The sequence below is a fragment of the Geotrypetes seraphini genome, chromosome 7, assembly GCF_902459505.1.
Source record: "Geotrypetes seraphini chromosome 7, aGeoSer1.1, whole genome shotgun sequence".
NCBI classification, from domain to species: domain Eukaryota; kingdom Metazoa; phylum Chordata; class Amphibia; order Gymnophiona; family Dermophiidae; genus Geotrypetes; species Geotrypetes seraphini.
The window spans coordinates 28,754,687-28,774,529 of record NC_047090.1 but is presented as its reverse complement, the minus strand read 5'-3'; the positions used below and the strand labels follow the sequence as shown (position 1 = coordinate 28,774,529).

Below are 19,843 nucleotides of genomic sequence, written 5' to 3'. Positions count from 1 at the left end.
AATGTTCTTATATTAATGTAGTAGTGCTGTCTAAAATATACAATCAAATTCATTAAAGTAGGAGTTTACTTCAACATACTGTATAGTTTCAATTTGGAAGAACAATTCAAGAATTTTGTCTTGATTTCATAATTCTAAAGTTTGGTGTGGTGTGTGTTTTTTTCTTAATTTTTTCTTAATTAAATCGTGTGCCTTGACTTAGCGTTGGTAGACTGATTTATGTTCTTTCAGATTGAAGGTACTGTTCAATATAGCCAAATATATTTAATAGTGTTTGCCAAAATTGTGTGACATTACCAAAATAAATGACAGTAAATATACTTCAGATATATCAAACTTATACCACTATATCCAATAATAGGACTGAGGTTATTCAATGATAGTCACAAAAAATAGGGAAAGAAAACTCTAAAGATCCCTATAAATATAACACCCTTATAAAGTTTAGATGTTTATACGATCCTCAGACGCACCATTTAGAATTCAGTTGATTTCATTACCCTAAGCTTTAAGTGTTAGATCGTCATCGGCTCACAAAAATTCTTTTTATAAATATATTTAATTCATTTTCATTAATTTTTAAAACTATATATGATTGTCTTTCACTTTCATAAAGTATTTTATATATTAGTTGGTACTTAGTTTTATTCTTGTAGTCTGAATCGGGGACTGAAATTCACAGACATGTTTAGCTAATAAGCTTTTTCAAGGTGAAGTCCTTAAAAAGCATAGAATTAAAGTATTAGCTATTATTCTATATGTACATAAAACTTTTCAATTGGTAAGTCACCCATCTCATATTCAAGTCGCCAGTATCGTAGACCTCTATATCCACGAAGATGGTGGTGGCGTTTTTAGAACAGTTTATATCTAACCAGACAGTCAGCTGATAACACCGGAAGTACGGGGGAACCAGAAGATCTGACTACGGAAATCGGGAAAGACCAAAATTAAGCCATACAATTTTTAAGCATTAACAGCCGCTCAATGCCAGAGAATCTTAATAAGTGTCTTAATAGAGAATCGGATGATCCTCCCTTCCGAATTAGAATAAAGAGGTCCATTCTAATTCATTTAATCTGAACGGATTTACTGAGTTTAATCTATAAATCCAGCGCTGTTCAGAATAGTTAAGTTTATCTTCTAAATGTCCCTCCACCCTTCCTGTAATATCCAGAGTCAATGACTCTCCATCTTAAATCAGTAGTTTATGTTTCTTAGTTGAACAATAGGAGCCTGAATATTTTTGATACTCTCGATTTATATTCATTTAGTCTTAGGTGAACTGGACGCATAGTGTGTCCTATATAAATATATATAACTCTTGCAGAACGACAGGTCGTATGGGTCTTACTTTAAAAAAATTTTTAGACTGAGGATCTTGCCATTACTCTCCTTCAACACAATTGACATCTGTTACATTTATTATGACATCCTGTATAACAAGTCGGCATTTGACCAATCGTTTTGCCACGAGTAAAGGCAAACATTGGTATTTCTGAAAATATTTCATAGTAATGTAATAGTATTATAGAATGTGCTAGTAGTTTTTTATATAAGATATCAAAATTGTAGAAGACTCAAAAAAAGGTAAGATGCATATGAGTTTACAGTCTTCACTATGAGATCTCTATGTACATATCGAGCCTTAAGATAAGCTCGTTTAATAGCTTTTTTTAAGGTAACCTCTATCAGTAAAACGCTGATCTAGATCTTTAGCTGCTTCATTAAAACTCTGTATAGATGAACATACTCTCCTGATCCGTAAATATTGGCTAACAAGAAGATTAAATTTAAGATAGGGATAAACATCTTGAGCTAACTTTTCTTCCTTCTCTGAAATCACAGAGGAAGAAACTGAACATAAGCCATGCCTCTGCTGGGTCAGACCAGAGGTCCATCATGCCCAGCAGTCCGCTCACGCGGTGGCCCATCAGGTCCAGGACCGTATAGTAACCCTTTATCTATACCCTTCTATCCCCTTTTCCTTCATAAAATTGTCCAATCCCTTCTTGAACTCCAATACCGTACCCTGTCCTATCATGTCCACCACCTGATGGGTGAAGAACTTCCTAGCATTGATTCTAAATCTGTCCCCTTTTAATTTTTCCAAATGCCCTCTCGTTCTTGTAGTTGTCGAAAGTTTGAAGAATCTGTCCCGCTCCACTTTCTCTATGCCCTTTGTGATCTTGTCTCTATCATATTCCCTCTAAGTCTCCGCTTCTCCAGCGAAAATAGCCCCAGTCTCTCTAATCTTTCAGCGTATGAAAGGTTTTCCATATCTTTTATCAAACTTGTCGCTCTCTTCTGAACCCTCTTGAGTATCGCCATATCCTTCTTTAGGTACGGAGACCAATATTGGACGCAGTACTCCAGATGCGGGCGCACCATCGTCCGATACAATGGCAGGATAACTTCTTTCGTTCTGCTTGTAATACCCTTGATTATTCCCAGCATTCTATTCGCTTTCTTAGCGGCTGCTGCACATTGTGCCGACGGCTTCATTGTCATGTCCACTATTACCCCCAGCCAAGTCCACTACATGCCCCTCTGATACCATTTCCTCCCCTCTACTTGACTCTGTCTCACATATTGTTACATTCTGGCATGTTCATATGCACCATTATTACCCTGGTAATCTCTGGATGAGAAGCGAAGCACGTGGACTGTGACTTGGTACTGCATAATGGTGAAAACTAAGCAGCTGAGACTGCAGGGACTCTAGATCCAGCTCCCGCAAAGAAACTGTAATAACTTCAGTTAAATCCAACAGTTTGAAAAGTCTTTGCACTGTTAGATCCTTTCCATGAGGGGTACAGATAAGAGTAGAGGTAGATTATAGGGATGGGATTAGAGGTAAGTTATAAAATTAATCAGGGATTACTGTTCAGGCACTAGGCCTGATGGGCCGCCGCGGGAACGGACCACTGAGCAAGATGGACCTCTGGTCTGACTCAGCGGGGGCAACTTCTTATGTTCTTATGATCTAGGAATGCCACTGATCCTCCAAAGCGGATGTTTTCTTGGAGAGCAATATATCTGACACAAATCATCCTAGTCCTTTTCTGCCTGGATCTCTGGTTCCTGCAGCTCCACAGACTGAAGGGGCTTCACCCTGAGGTAACACTCTCTGTGCACCTGCCAGTCACTTTGAAAGCTCACTCTTCCAGAAGTGTGGCTTCTTGGGCAGAGTCCAGGGCAATGTCACCTTATGAAATTCACAGAGCAGCCACATGGTCCACTCTTCATACTTTTTATGACGTTTTACAGAGTGGATGCGTCGGCACAAGCAGAAGTGGCTTTTGGATCCTCAGTGCTTGTTGCAGGTTCAAGGGACTGCTTGGGCACATCTCATTCGTAAGGAAATATGTTTGCACAGGAAGGATTAGATTCTTACCTCGATAATCCTCTTTCCTGTAGAACAGCATACAATTCCTTCTGCCCCATACTGTCAGAGATGGATACAGCTGTGTTGAATGTCTGGGTTGAATTTCTAGTGACTTTGTTCGTGGCAGGCAAAAAAGAAAAGGAAATTATTGTAAGGCAGTGGATTAGAGTTCTACTAAACACTGCTTTCACAGAGCTATATAAGTGTTAGTGCTGGTTGCACGCAGGTAGGTAGTGAGCTGGTTCCACCTTTAGTTTTGAGTGAAAAGGTGTGGTAGTTTTGCAATGTTTGTTTACTGATTTTTGTTCCTATTGTAGGACAGAGCAAAGTTATCAGGGAGTGCCCAACACCCCTCTTTGTTATCATTTTCTCTTTCAGAGGTTATTTATCTTGGTCCAACTGAAGAGAGAAACAGACATGATGGCAGATAAAGGCCAATGGCCCATCCAATCTTCCCAGCAGCAGATCCACTATCTCGTATTCTCCGTAAGGTGTCCCATGTGCCTGTATCACACTTTTTTGAATTCAGTCTTTGTCTCCACCTCTGTTGGGGAGACTACCTGGGTAATGGAGTATTAAGTGACTTGCCCAGGGTCACAAGGAGCAGTGCTGGGCTTGAATTTGCAACCTCAGGGTGCTGCTGCTGCTGCTGCTGCCCTAACCATTAGGCCAATCTTCAACTCCACTATGGTGAACTACATAACAATAGTATCATCATCCTTCTATTACCTCTGACAACTAAAATGCATCCGTGCTTACTTTTCAGAAAATGATTTCGCCCAGCTACTATATGCGTTTATACTATCCTGCTTAGATTACTGCCACGCTCTACTAGTGGACTTACCCACAAAAACACTCTCCCGTTTACAAGGTGTGCAAAATGCCGCAATCTGACTTCTAAAAAAAACTTGGGCTTCCACGACTATCACCCCTGCACTAACATCCATGCACTGGCTGCCTATCCAAAAATGATGTGCCTTTAAAGCCTTGGTGTTAGCTTTCAAAACTTTCCACAAAATGACACCAAACTACATAGCATCAAAACTACAAATTTACATCCAGAACCAATCACTGAGATCCCAAACAGAAAAATGGCTGGTCCTGCCACCCGGCCGCTTAGTCTCATTTGAGACAGCCCAAAGACGCTCATATTCTCATTACATGTGTGCAGAAATTGGCACATCATTCCCCCATCCATTAGATCACTAGTCTTTGGAACTTCAGAAAAGCCTTGAAAACTTTTCTCTTTACAAACCCAGCTCCTTGAAGATCCACATCTACACCCTGGATGGATGGATCTCAAACGGAATCTCACTAAAATTTGCATGCCACCGCAAATATAATCTGAATTACTACCACATTCTCTGACGACCCACCGGCGGAGAAAAGCTATTCCACCTCCATGTTATATCTACACTCAAAATGCTGCAATTTAAACCAACTTATGTCCACTAAGTCTGTATTTGTAAGTCTGCATGTTATGTCTATAGTGTAAATGCTATAATCTAAATCTCTTTGTCCAGGCTGTAAATGCTGTAAAGTCTGTATTTCTCACTAAAATATGTTCTACCCATACTATGAATGTACTCCTGTAACCTGTTTTGGGCTCCTTTGGGAGGATGGGCTAAATAAATTAAATAGGATTGACTTACATAGTCCTAGTTAGCATGTTAAATGCTGAATCTTTGTACTTAACTGGCCAATTGCTGATTCTGCCTTGGAGCACTCTCAAAATAGCTAGTTTTACATTAGGCATTAACTAGACATTTTCAGCAGTTATAACTGGTTAGCCCAGGGGTAGGGAACTCCGGTCCTCGAGAGCCATATTCCAGTGGGGTTTTCAGGATTTCCCCAATGAATATGCATTGAAAGCAGTGCATGCACATAGATCTCATGCATATTCATTGGGGAAATCCTGAAAACCCGACTGGAATACGGCTCTTGAGGACCGGAGTTCCCTACCTCTGGGTTAGCCCATAAAAACAAGTGCTTATAAGTGGCCAGGAACTGTTTTTGGCTGATTTAAATCACTTTGACTCCCCAAAGCTTACCACCACCACCACCACCACCATCTTTGCCGCTGGATAAAATTTGCTTACATGTTTCAGGAAATCTGGGCCACAGTTAAAGCCTGATTATAGAGTCTAGTGCCTTTAAATGGAAGTGTTAGCATAAGGCAGGGGTGTCCAATGTTGGTCCTCGAGGACCGCAGTCGGATTTTCAGGATTTCCCCAATGAATATACATGAGGTCTATTTGCATGCACTGCTTTCATTGTATGCTAATAGATCTCATGCATATTCATTGGGGAAATCCTGAAAACCCGACTGGATTGTGGCCCTCAAGGACCGACATTGGACACCCCTGGATAAGGCATATCAGAAGGTATCTCTAGTTCAATAATAAAGTTAACAAGTGCTGGTTTTATAGGGACCTTGTAAATTTCAGGAATTTAGTTAATACAGCAACTGAAGCTGTGCCAACTAAGATGCAGCTGCTGTTTGGTTGGCAAAGAATGAATCAGCTTGAGAATTTGTATACAATGATGGATATTATGAGTTACAAATACAATAAACTGATGTATGTACATCAAAAGTCAGGTATGTTCAGCAATTCAAGTTATGAAATATGCTTAGAAAGTAGATTAGTTTTAAAATAGTCTGCTGAGAAATAGGGAAGGTCAAGTTCACTTACCATGTCTACTGATGCTTTGTGACCCTGGGCAAGTCACTATCCCCCATTGCTTAGTTGGCAGCAGTATTGTTGTAAGGCTGGTCTTGTCACAAGTTGATTATGACCTTTAGTAATCATTGTAACACCCCCCCCCCCCCCCCCAATGAGCTCCAGTTCTACCTTCAGTTTCTTGTTGAAACATCATCTGGGTGTAGCCCTTTTTATTTTTTTAGTGAACGAGTGTGCCTTTTGAGCCTTGGACCATGATGTCTGTTGAGATTATGACATTCTTTTCATATTGCATGTCCAGTCAAGTAAACCTATTAAGGTACTTGGCTCTCATTTTGAAGGGGTTTTAGTATAAAACTGGAACTGTTTTGTGCTGGCATGCTTCTATTCTTAGTAGAGAATGACGTGGGGACTGTTTACAACAGTAAACCGCAGTAAATCCGCAGGAATGGGGACAAGACCTTTCACTGCCCCGCGGGAATGGAGACAAAACCTTTTACCGCCCCGTGGGAGCAATGAAAAGTCTTACTCTGTGGTAAAAAAAAAATTGTGCCCGTGTCAGACTCGGCATCTTCTCCCCAGCTCCTCTTGTGCCTATTTTACCTTCAGGAGCCAGCCATGCCACAATGAAGACAGAAGGAACCTAAACCCAAAGCCTGAGACCAATGTGATTTGAAGAATAAAATTACCAGACAACAAAAAGAAAAAAAATAAATTTATTTTATATTTTGTGATTAGAATATTTCAGATTTTAAATATGTATCTTGCTAGAGCTGGTATTAGACATAACTGGGGACTGCAAAGTCCAGGCTGTGCTTATTTAGCTTCCAGCTGGCTTAGGGCTCTCTCTCTCTGACTAGGGGGCAGTTGCCTTAGTTGCACTCCCCTAACATTATTCTTGCCTCGTGTGACTAAAGTATTCTGTTAGCTCGATTTTTCTATGTAGCATTCTGTTGTAATTTGGTCTGTTCAGTTTTCACAATAGTGAAGGGGATATTTGTGAAAGGGAGGGGAGATGGGTTTTGTTGAACCTTGCTCTGTTTTATTTGTGTTTATAAAATGACAATTGTCAGAGGAGAAGCTTATGCCCCCACACATGTGACTGCAGGGCGACACAGACAGGCTTCGCCGGCATCAGTTTCTTTTCTAAAGCGCTGCAAAGGTAAGGGGGAGGGAGGGAAGGAAGGGGCTGTGCGTGCGATTGGTGACCGCGCCGTCCTTCCCTTAGGTTTCTTTATGCCAAGAAGGTAAGAGGGAGGGAGATTCTCAGGCCGCTGAAGGGCGGTGAGGTGGCGAGAGGGAAGGGTGGATGCTGCAGGGATGGGACAGTGAAGGGGATGGTGGTCTGGTGATGGAGCAGTGACAGGGACAGATATCCTCCCTCCCCCCCATGTCCTTCTCTAATTCTTAGTAAGGATAGATCAATTTCAGAAAATGAAGCTCTCTAAATATGTCTATAACTCTCACAAATATACAGATATATGCAACTTTAAAACATCTGTGGTTGTTATACGATGCAAGCTTCAACAAAGGCAAGTGAGAACAGTCTAATAACCAAAATATTTTTCCCCTAATAGGGCAACGATTAGGTTATCAAAATAAAGACTTAAATATGTCTAAATCAGCCATCACAGACAGTATGAAACTGTTTATTGAGGTATAATTGAACAGCTGAGGTAACACTTTGCATAGGTGTTTATGGCAATTCAAATTTAATCCATAAAACTAATTTCCATTTTTCATAAAAATGTTTCATTGCCATAATAAACCTTCTACAAACACCATTGTCATATTTCATTCCAATTTCATCAGCAGGAGGAATGAGCTTTCTAATAGCTGAACTAGGCTAGTAGCCAGAGAGGTTTTAGTTAACAGTGATTAACTACAAACTTCTATGTCACAGTAAGCCTGCAGCTAAATCCAATTTTTTAGTAAAAAAAAACATAAACCTGTTAAGGTTGATACTTAAAAATGAGGGATCTGTTCGGCTAAACTACTTGATAGATTTGGAAGTTGATTTTAAAATTTTAATGTTAACCCATATCACCTCTTTTTTTAATAGAGACTTGACTGATTTAACAAATTAGAACTCCTCATAGGCCTATATTCTGACCCATTTCTCCTGCTGCTGCTGTTTCATAATTTAAAATGCCAATTTTTCTTATTCTGAGTTCAGTTCTCTGTGCAAGTGCTGCGGTTAGGCAATGGCCCTGAATAGTCAGAATAGTGGTAGTACATCTAACAATAAAGACATGCACAAGTGACTGTACATAGATGACTTCTATTGAAGGTCTAACAAATCACCTTTTGCAATAGCTTATTAGCAAGATATGTGAATAGTTAGGTACCACAATTTGAATATGATAACTACAGACCAGTGGTCTAGCATATTTGCAAAGTGAATGTGATCTGAAATGTTTCTCCTGCACTAAATACAAACAGTGGAGTAGTCTAAGTGGTGTGTGAGAAGTAAAGGCACCTGAAAATTGTGAGTTGGGGGTCAGTGGGTGTAGTAGGGAACAGAAAGTTGAATGAAGAGTTGGATTTCTCTTAGAAAGTAAGGTATAAAAGTTTTGCTGTGTGTAGGTGATTCTGGGAGAAGAGGAAAGACACACAAGCTGTTCTATATATGGCCAAACTCTGAATGGTTATATGGTTCAAAAGTTATTTTTGGAAAGGAAAATACACAGATATTAGTCTTATATGAATTGGCAATTCTGATATATTTTTTTGTGTATGTTTGGTTGTAATCTACCTTGTTTAAAAAGTGAAATACCGTATAGAATTTCTATTAGTCCAGTTTTCTGTAACAAACTAGACTCTAGGCTACTGCTATTCAACTTGGTCCTGGGGGACCCCTGTCAGTCCGGTTTTAAGAATAACCCTAGTGAATATGCATGAGACAAATTTGCATATAATGAAAGTAACAGGTATGTAAATCTGTCTCATGCATATTCACTAGGGTTATTCTCAAAACCTGGGTGTTCCCTAGGACAGTGTAGAGTAGCCTAATGGTTAGAGTAGTGGGCTAACCTAGGGAACAGTTCCGTTCCCAAGGTGGCCCCTTGAGAACCTGGGCAAGTTACTTAACCCTCCATTGCCCTACTTACAAAATAAGTAGAACATAAGAGTTACCATATTGGGATAGATTGAAGGTTCATCCAGTGGTCAACCCAGGTACCTGGCAAGATCCCAAAGAATAAAACAGATTTTAGGTGATTTATTCTAGGAATAAGCAGTGGATTTCCCCAAGTCCATCTTAATAATAGATTTAGTGTGTAAGCCACAGGGGAGACAATCTATATAAACTGCTTTGGTTGTACTACAGAAGGGTGGGGTATCAAAATATTTGAATTAATGTGATCTCTCTTTGTCAGACTAAAAAAAACAAAACACTCCACTATTTGTAACATTCTGAATTGGATGAAGTATTCAAAAATGCTCAGGGAGATGAGAAGTGTCACAGATGTCTCATTTATTTACCAGGGCAACAGAGACAGGATGATAAGAGGGAAAGGGACTAGTATACTGCTTTTTTGTGTTTTACATACATTATATACAGGTACTTATTTTGTACCTGGGGCAATGGAGGATTAAGTGACTTGCCCAGGGTTACAAGGAGGAGGGATTTGATCCCACAACTTCAAGCTGCTGAGGCAGCAGTTCTAGCATTAGATTACTCTTCCCCATACAAAACTAGACCAGCACTGAGGATTTTGAATACATTATTACCGTTTCAAACAGAGCAGTCTTTTTGCAAGTTTCATTTTTAGGGAGGAAATGAGTTTTTCTTCTTGCTAGGTACTGTTGTCATTCCTCTACATCAGTATTTCATAAGTCAGTCCTGGAGTAGCCCCTTACCAATGAGGTTTTCAGGATAGTCACAATGAATATGCATGAAATTTCATACATTGCCTCTATTCTATGGAAGTTTTCTTTCATGCTATTCATTGCTAATTTCAGGAAACCAAGCAGATTTATCTTCCACCATGGCATCCTGCGGACAGTTTGGAAAAGGGGGAAACCTGCTTCAATTAGCATTTAAATTAATTGATCTCCATCCTTCACATACACAAATGAGATGAAAGAACATGCAAAAATCAACTCTTAGTAATAAGAAAAAGGCACCCATCATATTTATAACAGATTAAGTAAGCTAAGTGAATGAAGAATTGTCAATGTACCCTCTTAGTAAAACTCCACCCTTTCAGACTAACTGGTATTCACTCCCAGTCCTTGAGGGCCATAACTGAGTCAGACATCCCTAATGAATATGAACTTTACAAATAATGGTGGTGGCACACTTGCAAGTCTCGTTCATGCATATTCAATAGGGCTATCCTGAAAATGACCTTTGGCAGCTAGAGGACTGGGGGCTAAATACCATCCCTAGTATGGAGCCTTCTTAATCCCTTCCACCTGTTGGTAGTGCCATCTTTTGCAGATGGAAACTTTGGAATCACTGCCTCTCTTTGCTTAAAAGTGTTATGCAGACTAGGCATAAGGGAACGAGTTAGACTAATGTTATTATCAACATTTCTTACATGTTGCTAGTCCTAGGATCAGTCAAGCAACCAATGCACTTGCCAAGTGGAACCTCGACCACAATAAGATTTTCCACTTTTTCTGGAATTACAAGCACCTGCTGCTTTATTTCCAGTTCGTAATGGATCTGTCTCTTAAAGATGTACAACTACATTCTAATCTACTTTAGAGACATGATAATAGCCTATAATGTATAAACCGTTTATCAAATTAACAAAACAGCTTGAGGTAAAAATCAAAGTCATGGAAATATTTCCAAGAACACAGCTGGGTGCACACACATGCTGAAGTTGCCTGCTGTATATGTACAAATCAGTTTATACTAATTTTAAAAAGAGTGCTTTAATACAAAGTATATAAACATACTGTACACTAATTCATCAGAAAATATTTATCTACTTTAAAATTTATATACAGAAGAGCGGAGTTCCACTATGCATTGAATATACCATCTTTGGATTTAGTGCAGCTTCCTCAATATGCTGCTGGGTCAGAAGTGGCAATCGATGAGTTTGGGGCTGGTATTCTGTTTAGAGAGTGTCTGGTCTCTTGGAGAACTTGCTGGGAATAAAACAGGATGTAGGCTTGGGCTTTGCAGACTTCCTCCACAGTACATATAGCAAGTTTGGAATCATTGCAGTGTACCCAAAATCCTAGGACAGAACATCACACGAATGCAAATTAGCATCACACTATGCATACATCAAATACAATAAAAAACTGTACCAAGAAAGTTGTACAGCTACTAACAGTCCCATCATTGAAGATGATTAGTACAAGACGCCAAGACAGTTTCTCTTTTACTGCCCCACAACTTTGGAATGCTCTACCGATACACATGAGAGAGGAACAAAACCTAGACAGATTTAAAGGCAATCTGAAAAGCTTTTTTTTATTCAAGGATGCCTTCAGTTTATAATCGGTCATCAATAAAGCTCCTTCCATTCCATTCTCCAGGCTCTTGTTTTGAACCCTTCCAATTCATTTTTTCCATAAATGTCTTTTTTCCTATAAAGAATGTACTTCAACCCACCTTCCTTTTTGGTTCAAGTTAGTCTGTTTATCATCATGTTCTGTATGTATGTTTATGAGTTTTTAATTTATGCCACCCATTTTTATTTTTTGTAACTTATGATAAGAAATTGAATTAAATTTTAATAAAACTTGAAAACACTATTATCTTTGATGTAATTGACTAAAGTACTAAATATTGACATTTTTATGTTGTTTTTTAATGAATAATCAATAAAAATACTCCACAAGTTAAAAAAGGGAGGCTATGGGAGTTTCAAACACAGGGGTTTACAAAAAAGATTGAGATTTCATACAAGTGCAGGATCCAATATTTTACTACCATCCTCATATTTACTCAAAGATAAGTGATTTTTTTAATTTCCTTTTTGATTACAAATGTTCATGTATGGAAGGTTAAGGGACTGGTAGTGCTATGATGGTCCCTGTTTACAACCGGCGCTTGTACTTTTTACACAGATTGGTTGGTGACGGAGCACTTCACTTATATTTATTGGTGGTATATAGCATTTTTTGCACTTGATATATCTCTTTAACTTGTGGAGTATTTTTATTGATTGTAATTTAACACAAGTAATTACTAAATAGCTCCTTATTTTTGGAGAGGTGTTTTTTTAATGCACATCCATTCATTACTATGTTGTGTGCACAGCAAACACAGCTGTGCACTGCCAGGCAGTATCTTTCACTCAGTTCTTGAATGGGGCAGAACCAGAGGAGCACAATCACTCAGTAACCATACTCCGAGGGAGTCAAACATAGGACTCTACAATGGCTTAATGTCTTGGAGATTAATTTCATTAAAAGGATTTATCCCAAGTATTCTAAATGATCAGCAGCTAGCTGGAGTTTTCAGGATATCCAATAGTATCACAAGCTGGTCTGCAATATAGGCTGTTTTATCCTAGCAGCGATCTTTAAAAATAATGAAAAGCTGCTGGGAAGCCCTGTGTTAGAAGGGGGCTTCATAAAAAAAAAGAGAGTTTGTAATAAAAGCTTAGTGCCAAAGGCTTCCCCTCCCCCCAAGACCAGTTCTCCAGCAGCACCAAGGTGAAGACAGACACTGTCCAGCTGCTATCTATCCATTCAGGTAGGAATGCTCATCTTCCTACACTTCCTGAAAATCCTATGACATGCCAGCAAAGTTTTACACCCTTCCCCTACTGGCAAAGACTAACGAGGACCATGGCACTGTTTCCACATGTGTCAGAAAAGCTTCTGTCCCCCAACACACACCTTGAGAAGACATAAGGGCAAGGAGATAGGAGTCTGACTAAGAGTGGATTGCTTAGTTGTAGATCTCTCCTAGTATGGAGTAGCTGCCTAATGTTTATGGCCCTGGGAAAGCCAGGATTCAAATCTCACTTGTGATCTTCATTTAACCTTCAAGTACAAAGTTGATTGTAAGCCCTCTAGAACAGGAAACTACCTATTGCATCCGATTGTCTTGAGCTACTCTTGAAAAGGAATGTGAACTAAATCCAAACCCTTTAGCAACCAAGCAGCTTCACAGGACAGAGAATTTTGATTGTTATTGCTTGGAGCCTGTTCTTATAAACATTTCAGAACTCAACTGAAAACTTATCTTTTTTTTAAATACTTGGTTAAATAATTTCTTTCTGTCATTCTTAAATTATCTTTAGCTTATAATCTCACCGCCTCTTTTCACTTTGTTATTGCTGCTAGTTAAATTTTTTCTTTCTGTCATTCTTAAATTGTCTTTAGTTTATAATCTTTTGTAAACCGCGTAGAACTTATGGTTACGTGGTTAAGAAGCACGATGTTATGTTATGTTCCCTTTCATTGTACCTGGGTCTCTCTCTTCAAAAAAAGGCAAGGGTCCTTAGTAAGTGAAAACCAAAAAAAACTCTGTGGAGTGACGATGTTCCTAAATGGACTTTATTTGAAAGTATCAAAGTTCCAAAGGTACACTAAAATCATCCACATAAAATAATTCCATCCACATAAAAGTAAATCATCCACATAAGAGCCTTAAAGGACCTAGTCCGCTAGGGATACAGGACCCAACACGGTCCGTGTTTCGACAAAAAGTCTTCTTCAGGGGTCCCTGGGGGTCCTATAAGGTGAGTACGTGGGAAACAATTGTGTGGTGAGTTTTTTTTTTTTTTTCTCTGGATTTTCTTCTTTGTGGATATTTTGGGGTCAATTCCTTTTGTTTTTTTCCTTACTAAGTGAACCACTACTCTCAAATCCTACACATTGTCCTATGTGCACTGTCCCTATTCCCCCCCCTTCCTTCCACACTCATTTTCCGTCCCCTTGCAGAACATGCAAACATGTTATATGTGCCATGGTCGGGGCACCCACACAACATCCCCTTGCCTACACACCCCTCACACTCGAGGCTGAAGGAAAGCCAGGAGGATTAGGGCAGCCTGCTCATGCTACCTGCCAAAGTACAGGGAGAGCAGAAGGAACATTACTACTACTACTACTTATCACTTATATAGCACTGAAATGCATGCATAGCGCTGTACATTTTGACATTTAATAGGCGGTCCCTTCTCAGAAGAGCTTACAATCTAACTTGGACAGACAGACGTGACATAGGGTTGGGGATGGGTGAGGTGAGAGGAGTTAGGAGGTGAAAGCACTCCAGAAGGGGGGGATTTTAACTGGGCTTTGAACACTGCCAGAGACGGAGCCCACCGTATGGCAGAAGTCAGCAAAGGTTCCCATGCTCCTCCTTTTTCACCACTGGCAAATAACTGTCCCAGACCATAGCACTTGCTGTGGAATTGCCTGGCAGACACCCCAGAGGAGAGGAGAGTGCAGTCAATCATAGGCTCTAAAATATAGCCACTAGGTGTCACCATTCTGCAGTGACTAACTCCCATCAGGAACTGAACAGGGCCTCCATATATCTCCTCTCTTCCCAGTAAACAGAAGCCCCTGTATAGCAATTTACAGCACAGGTTGTGGTAGAGTCAAAATATGGGCTCCCAGTAAGGAGAATCTACTTCAAACGATCCAGACTAGCTGCAACTATACATCTTCCTTGGGGTGCCCTCTTCACCATAGGGGCCACTTACACAGAATTTACTCCTTTGGCTTTCCTATGTTTAGGATACCAGATCAATCAGAAAAGGCTTCCACGGAGCAATGCTGCCTTGAGCCTTCAGTGTTATCTATCCAAACCATGCCTCCATGATCTCAGTGACAACTGGAATTTGGTTTATATTTACTCATTGCTGAGACAATATCCTCTCCATCCTATCCCCCCATGGAGCTCTCCTGTGTCCAATGGACCTGTAGATGTTACTTTTCATTTAAAACTTGTTAACTGTCTATTGCCAATGTAAGAAATGAGCTAAAAATTGGAAAATGTCTACTCAGTAGTTCTTTATTAAGGGCAGCCCAAATAAAGCAAGTGGATGGAATTCTGCACAAAAAAAGTTTCAAAGTTTGCAGCTTTATTTAACACTAGTGTTTAAGCCCGTTACATTAATGGGTGCTAGAATAGATGTGTAGACTTTTAGCACAATGGGTCGCTGAGGCGTTTCTTTCTTTATTACTTTATGTTTTTTATCTCTCTCCCTGCCCCCCTTTCTTTCTGTCTCTGTCCCCCTGTGTGTCTCTGTCTCTTCCCTGGCCCCCTGTCTTACTGTCTCTCTCCCTGGCTGTTGTCAGTCTTTTTTGTTTCTATATCTTCTCCCTTCGCGAGTGTGGGGCAGTTGTAGGCGCGCATGCGCACTCCTTCCGGCCACAGACATACGGAACATGCAGGTAGGAGTGCGCATGCGCCGCTTAGGGTTTTATTATCTAGTCATTAAGCCCATTACATTAACGGGTGCTAGAATATATATCTGTCTGTCTCCCTCCCGCTGACTCTCTCTCTCCCTGGCCCCCTTTCTCTGTCTTTCTGTCCCTCTCCCTGCCCCTGCGTCTTTCTTTCTTTCTCCCTCCCTCCCGCTGTCTGTCTGTCATTTTTTCCCATTTCCCTGTGCAGCAGCATTTCTATCCCACTTCCCTATGCAGCAGCAACAGCATTTCTCTCCTTCCCCCCCCTTTCCTGTGCAGAAGCAGCAGCGGTATTTCCCTTCCCCTCCAGGTCCCTGTACAGCAGTAGCAGCATTTTCCCCCATCTCCCGTTCCCTTTTCTTACCGCGATCTGGCCTGCTCCGTTCGGCCCCTCCCCCTTCTTTTACTGTGTTGTCCTGCTCGATCTGGCCTGCTCCTGACCCTCCCATCCGACCCTCCCACAACTGACAAACCACCCGGCTCCAGCAGCGTAGGCAGCACTTTAAACACGATGTTTCGTGGCCTTCTACTGCCGATTTCCTCTCCCGTGTCTGTCTCCGATGATGTCATCAGAGACGCGGCAGAGGAAATCGGCAGTAGAAGGGCACGAAGCATCGTGTTTAAAGTGCTGCCTACGCTGCTGGAGCCGGGAGGTTTGTGGAGGGTCAACGGGCGGAGCGGGGCTGCTCTCCAGTCCACCACTCAGTTGCTGCCACTGGAATGCAAACAGGGCCGTGAGTGTGCACTTCTTCCGGCCACGGACATACGGAACACGCAAATAGAAGTGTGCATGCGCGGCTTAGGGTTTTATTATAGAGATAGTAAATGACAACAGATAAAAGACCGGTGTGGTCTATCCAGTCTGCCCAACAGTCACATTCTTTGTTGAGGCAATTTTACCCATATAATGTAACCACTGCCTTTAAATAATCTATGATATAAAAAAAACTTTACTGAAAGATGTTACATTTCTTTAAAATTTATGTGTAGAATCCTTCCAGCATAATAAAACAAGTCCTGACTTTCATTACTTCATCTCCCCTCTCCTACCTCAAACACACTCAGCTTTGTTTCTCTGCTTCTTCCCCCTCCCAACTTTCTCTCCTTCAATCTATTCAAGAAAGGTCACCCCCCCCCAGCGCTCTCTGTACATTGAACCCCTCCCCATCTCCTCCAAAACCCACAACTTGCTTTGCTCTGGCCTGGATGCTCCTCTGCATTGCCCTCTCTACGCTCAGCTGGCCATTTGTTCCACAACTTCCTCTGTCCAATGGACCTGTTTTCAAGTTTAAGCTGTTTGAGGCTGATTGCTCTAACAGCTGCACTTCAGTGTTAAAGAGCTAGGTCAAATACTGCATTAGCAGGCTCCAGTCTAAAGCCCTGTCCCCTCCTGACTATACAGCGAAGAATGTCGATTCAGTATCCAGCTGGCTGCTTAACACAGAGGTGCAGCTGTTCACCTCCCAGGGACTGGGGTCTTGGAAGAATCCTTAACTGGGGAAAAAAAAACCAAACTCCTGTGCGCACAGGAATAAATGTTCCCTCCTGCTCCAGCTTTTGCTTTCTCCTCTGTCCAATACGCCTACTACATTTCCCTTGTTTTCCAGCCCACCCTGCCTCTTTCCTGTATTTTCTGGATACTACTGCCACTGCATCCACCTTGTAACCTGTACAGTCATCACTGCTGTTTCACTCTGGTCCCTGGACCAAATTGTGCACAGCAACTGAAGAATTTGACGCAGATTCTGCATTGTGAAGAATTGCCCCAGCAGCAAGTATCAGTGTTGAAAAAACAAGGCAGCAAAATTTCAGCCAAAAAGGCTGCACACAAACAAATCATTTCAAAATATTATAACACTTCCCCCTCCGTATTTGCGAATTCCGTATCTACGGATTCACGGTTTTAAATGAAAAAAAATCACTTTCATTTTTCAGGCTAATTTAAGCCCCCCCCCCCTTAAGCCTTACCTGGTGGTCTAGTGGGTTTTCGGGGCAGGAGCGATCTTCCCACGCTCCTGCCCCATGCAGATCGCTCACAGGAAATGGCTCGAGAGACTACGGGAGTTCAAGGCAACCATTTCCTGTGAGCGATTTGCACGGGGCAGGAGCGTGGGAAGATCGCTCCTGCCTGAAAACCCATCCAGCCAACCAGTTAAGGCTTAAGAGGGGGCTTTCAGGGTTTAAAATAGCCGGGGGAAGCAGGAGTTAGGGGGCAGAACCAGCCTGAATATTATTCGCGTTTTTTTTCATATTCGCAGGCCAGCTCTGCCCCGAACCCCCACGAATACAGAGGGGGGAAGTGTACAACTCTTTACATTAGGAAGATTCATTTTCAGTCAAAACCAGAAAAGACTGAAAGTTAGGTATGTAGCCTACTATGCTCTCTCCACCTTCACCCAGTTAAAAGCTTGATTTATAAATTTAATGAACTGTACAGATTTTAATCTTAACCTGAGAGAAGTGGGGTGTTTTGTTACTTTTGTTTATAAGTGGAGTACCATTAATGAATTTCATCTCTGCATATTTTCTCTAGACAAAGCACCTTCACTATAGGAACTATATATGAACTATATGAGGGGGTGCTGAAATGTTCTCAGCCCAACAAAGAAGGGAATGACATGCAGCCATGAAACTTATGAAGTTATTCCATAAGTTCAACACATTTGGCACATCATGTCCGAGGTTTCTGTAACCCTTCCAAAAAATACTCTTGATGTCTGGTCACTGAAATATGGTACTGTTCTGCTGCTGCAATCGCCTCTGAATCACTGGAAAATTATCACCCTTTCAAACTCTTTTTAAGGTTTGGAACCAGAAAATAGTCAGATGGGGCAAGATCTGGTGGGTAAGGTGGATGGTCTATGCACTGAAACCCCTAATGCAGGGGTGCCCAATACGTCGATCGCTGAGCCATGCGGTTTCCCTTCTGTGCTGTCCAGCTTTCTCTCTGGCCTCCCGCACATCCCTTTAGCTAATTTTAGCAGGGAGCATCCTGTAGAGAGGATCGCCAGTACTTTAGCGATCCTTGCAGGTTGCCATAGGCCTCAGGAACTATCTTCCCTCTGCCGCGATCCTGCCTCTGATGTCAGAGGAGGGGCGGGACTGCGGCAGAGGGACAACAGCTCCTGAGGCCTATGGCAACCTGCAAGGATTGCTAAAGTACTGACGATTCTCTCTGCAGGCTGCTCCCTGCTAAAATTAAGTAAAGGGATGTGCGGGAGGTCAGGGAGGAACACACAGGCCTTCCGGGGGGGGGGGGGGAGACAGGCCTTTAGGGGTGGGATGCAGACCTTCAGGGGGTAGGGCAGGCCTTGAGGGGGGACAGGCAGGCCTTCAGGGGTGAGGTGCAGGCCTTTGGGGGGGGGGGGACAGGCCTTTGGGTGAAGGCCCTGGTGTAGGAGGGAGGGAGGGAGGGAGGGAAGGGGGGTTCAAAGAGATGTGCATATGCCGGACTTGGGGAGGAAGAAATAATGTGTCTAAAAACAGGAGTGGGAGAGAGATGGTGGACAATGGGATTTAGAGAGGGAAGGAGAGAGAAGTTGGACATAAGGGATGGTGTGGAGGGGGAATAGGAATACTGGATAGGTGGGTAGTTGGGAAAAGAAAGGGAGAGATGGTGGATGAAAGGGTAGTTGAAAAAAGGTGGATCTGTGGATGGAGACGAAAAAAGGAAAGATGCCAGACTTCCAGGGGAGGGAAGGGAAACGGAAGGGGAGGACAGAGATAGAAGATAGATGGATAGCACGGAGAAAGAAGAAAGAAGACCCTGGCAAGCAAGTTATCAGAAGACAACCAGAGCCTGGGACCAACAAGATTTGAATAATGACTAGACAACAAAGGTAGGAAAAATGATTTTATTTTCAATTTAGTGATCAAAATGTGGCCGTGTTGAGAATTTATATCTGCTGTCTATATTTTGCACTATGGCCCCCTTTTACTAAACCGCAGGGCATTCAGCGCAGCTATCGCAGTTTAGTAAAATAGGAGGGGGTATATTTGTCTATCTTTGTATAGTTGTTACTGAAATGACATTGCATAAAGTCATCTGCCTTGATCTCTTTGGAAAAAAAAAACAGAATATAAATGATAATTAACATTTTCTCTGCGTACAGTGTGCTTTGTGTTTTTTAAAATTTTATTGTTGGTAGATTATTTTGACTTGGTCATTTTAAAAGTAGCTCGCAAGTCCAAAAAGTGTGGGCACCCCTGCCCTAATGCGTCAAAACATCCATCGTTTTGTGAGCAGGTACATTGTCTTGCAAAAAGAGAACTTCTTTCCACAGCTTCCCTTCTCCTTTTTTCTTTCAATGCCTCCTGTAATCGGCACAGCAAGTTACAGTATTACTCTACATTAACTGTCTGGCCCACTTAGAAGATAGTCATTACAACACCTTCCTGATTCCAAAACACTGTGGTCATGACTTTTCCTGCTGAC

General features: G+C 41.6%; 1 protein-coding gene across 3 annotated transcripts in view; it reads right to left on the bottom strand.

The window, feature by feature from the left end:
- Window positions 1–7,042: 7,042 nt before the first annotated feature.
- The window catches only part of USP44 (ubiquitin specific peptidase 44), a 63,256-nt gene continuing 50,455 nt past the window's right edge, over window positions 7,043–19,843 (bottom strand). For all 3 annotated transcript variants that reach the window (XM_033951729.1, XM_033951728.1, XM_033951730.1), the window contains one exon: window positions 7,043–11,267. In XM_033951729.1, coding sequence (XP_033807620.1) covers window positions 11,089–11,267 — 179 coding nt within the window. In that variant the 3' untranslated portion in view covers window positions 7,043–11,088. The remainder of the gene's footprint in view (window positions 11,268–19,843) is intronic.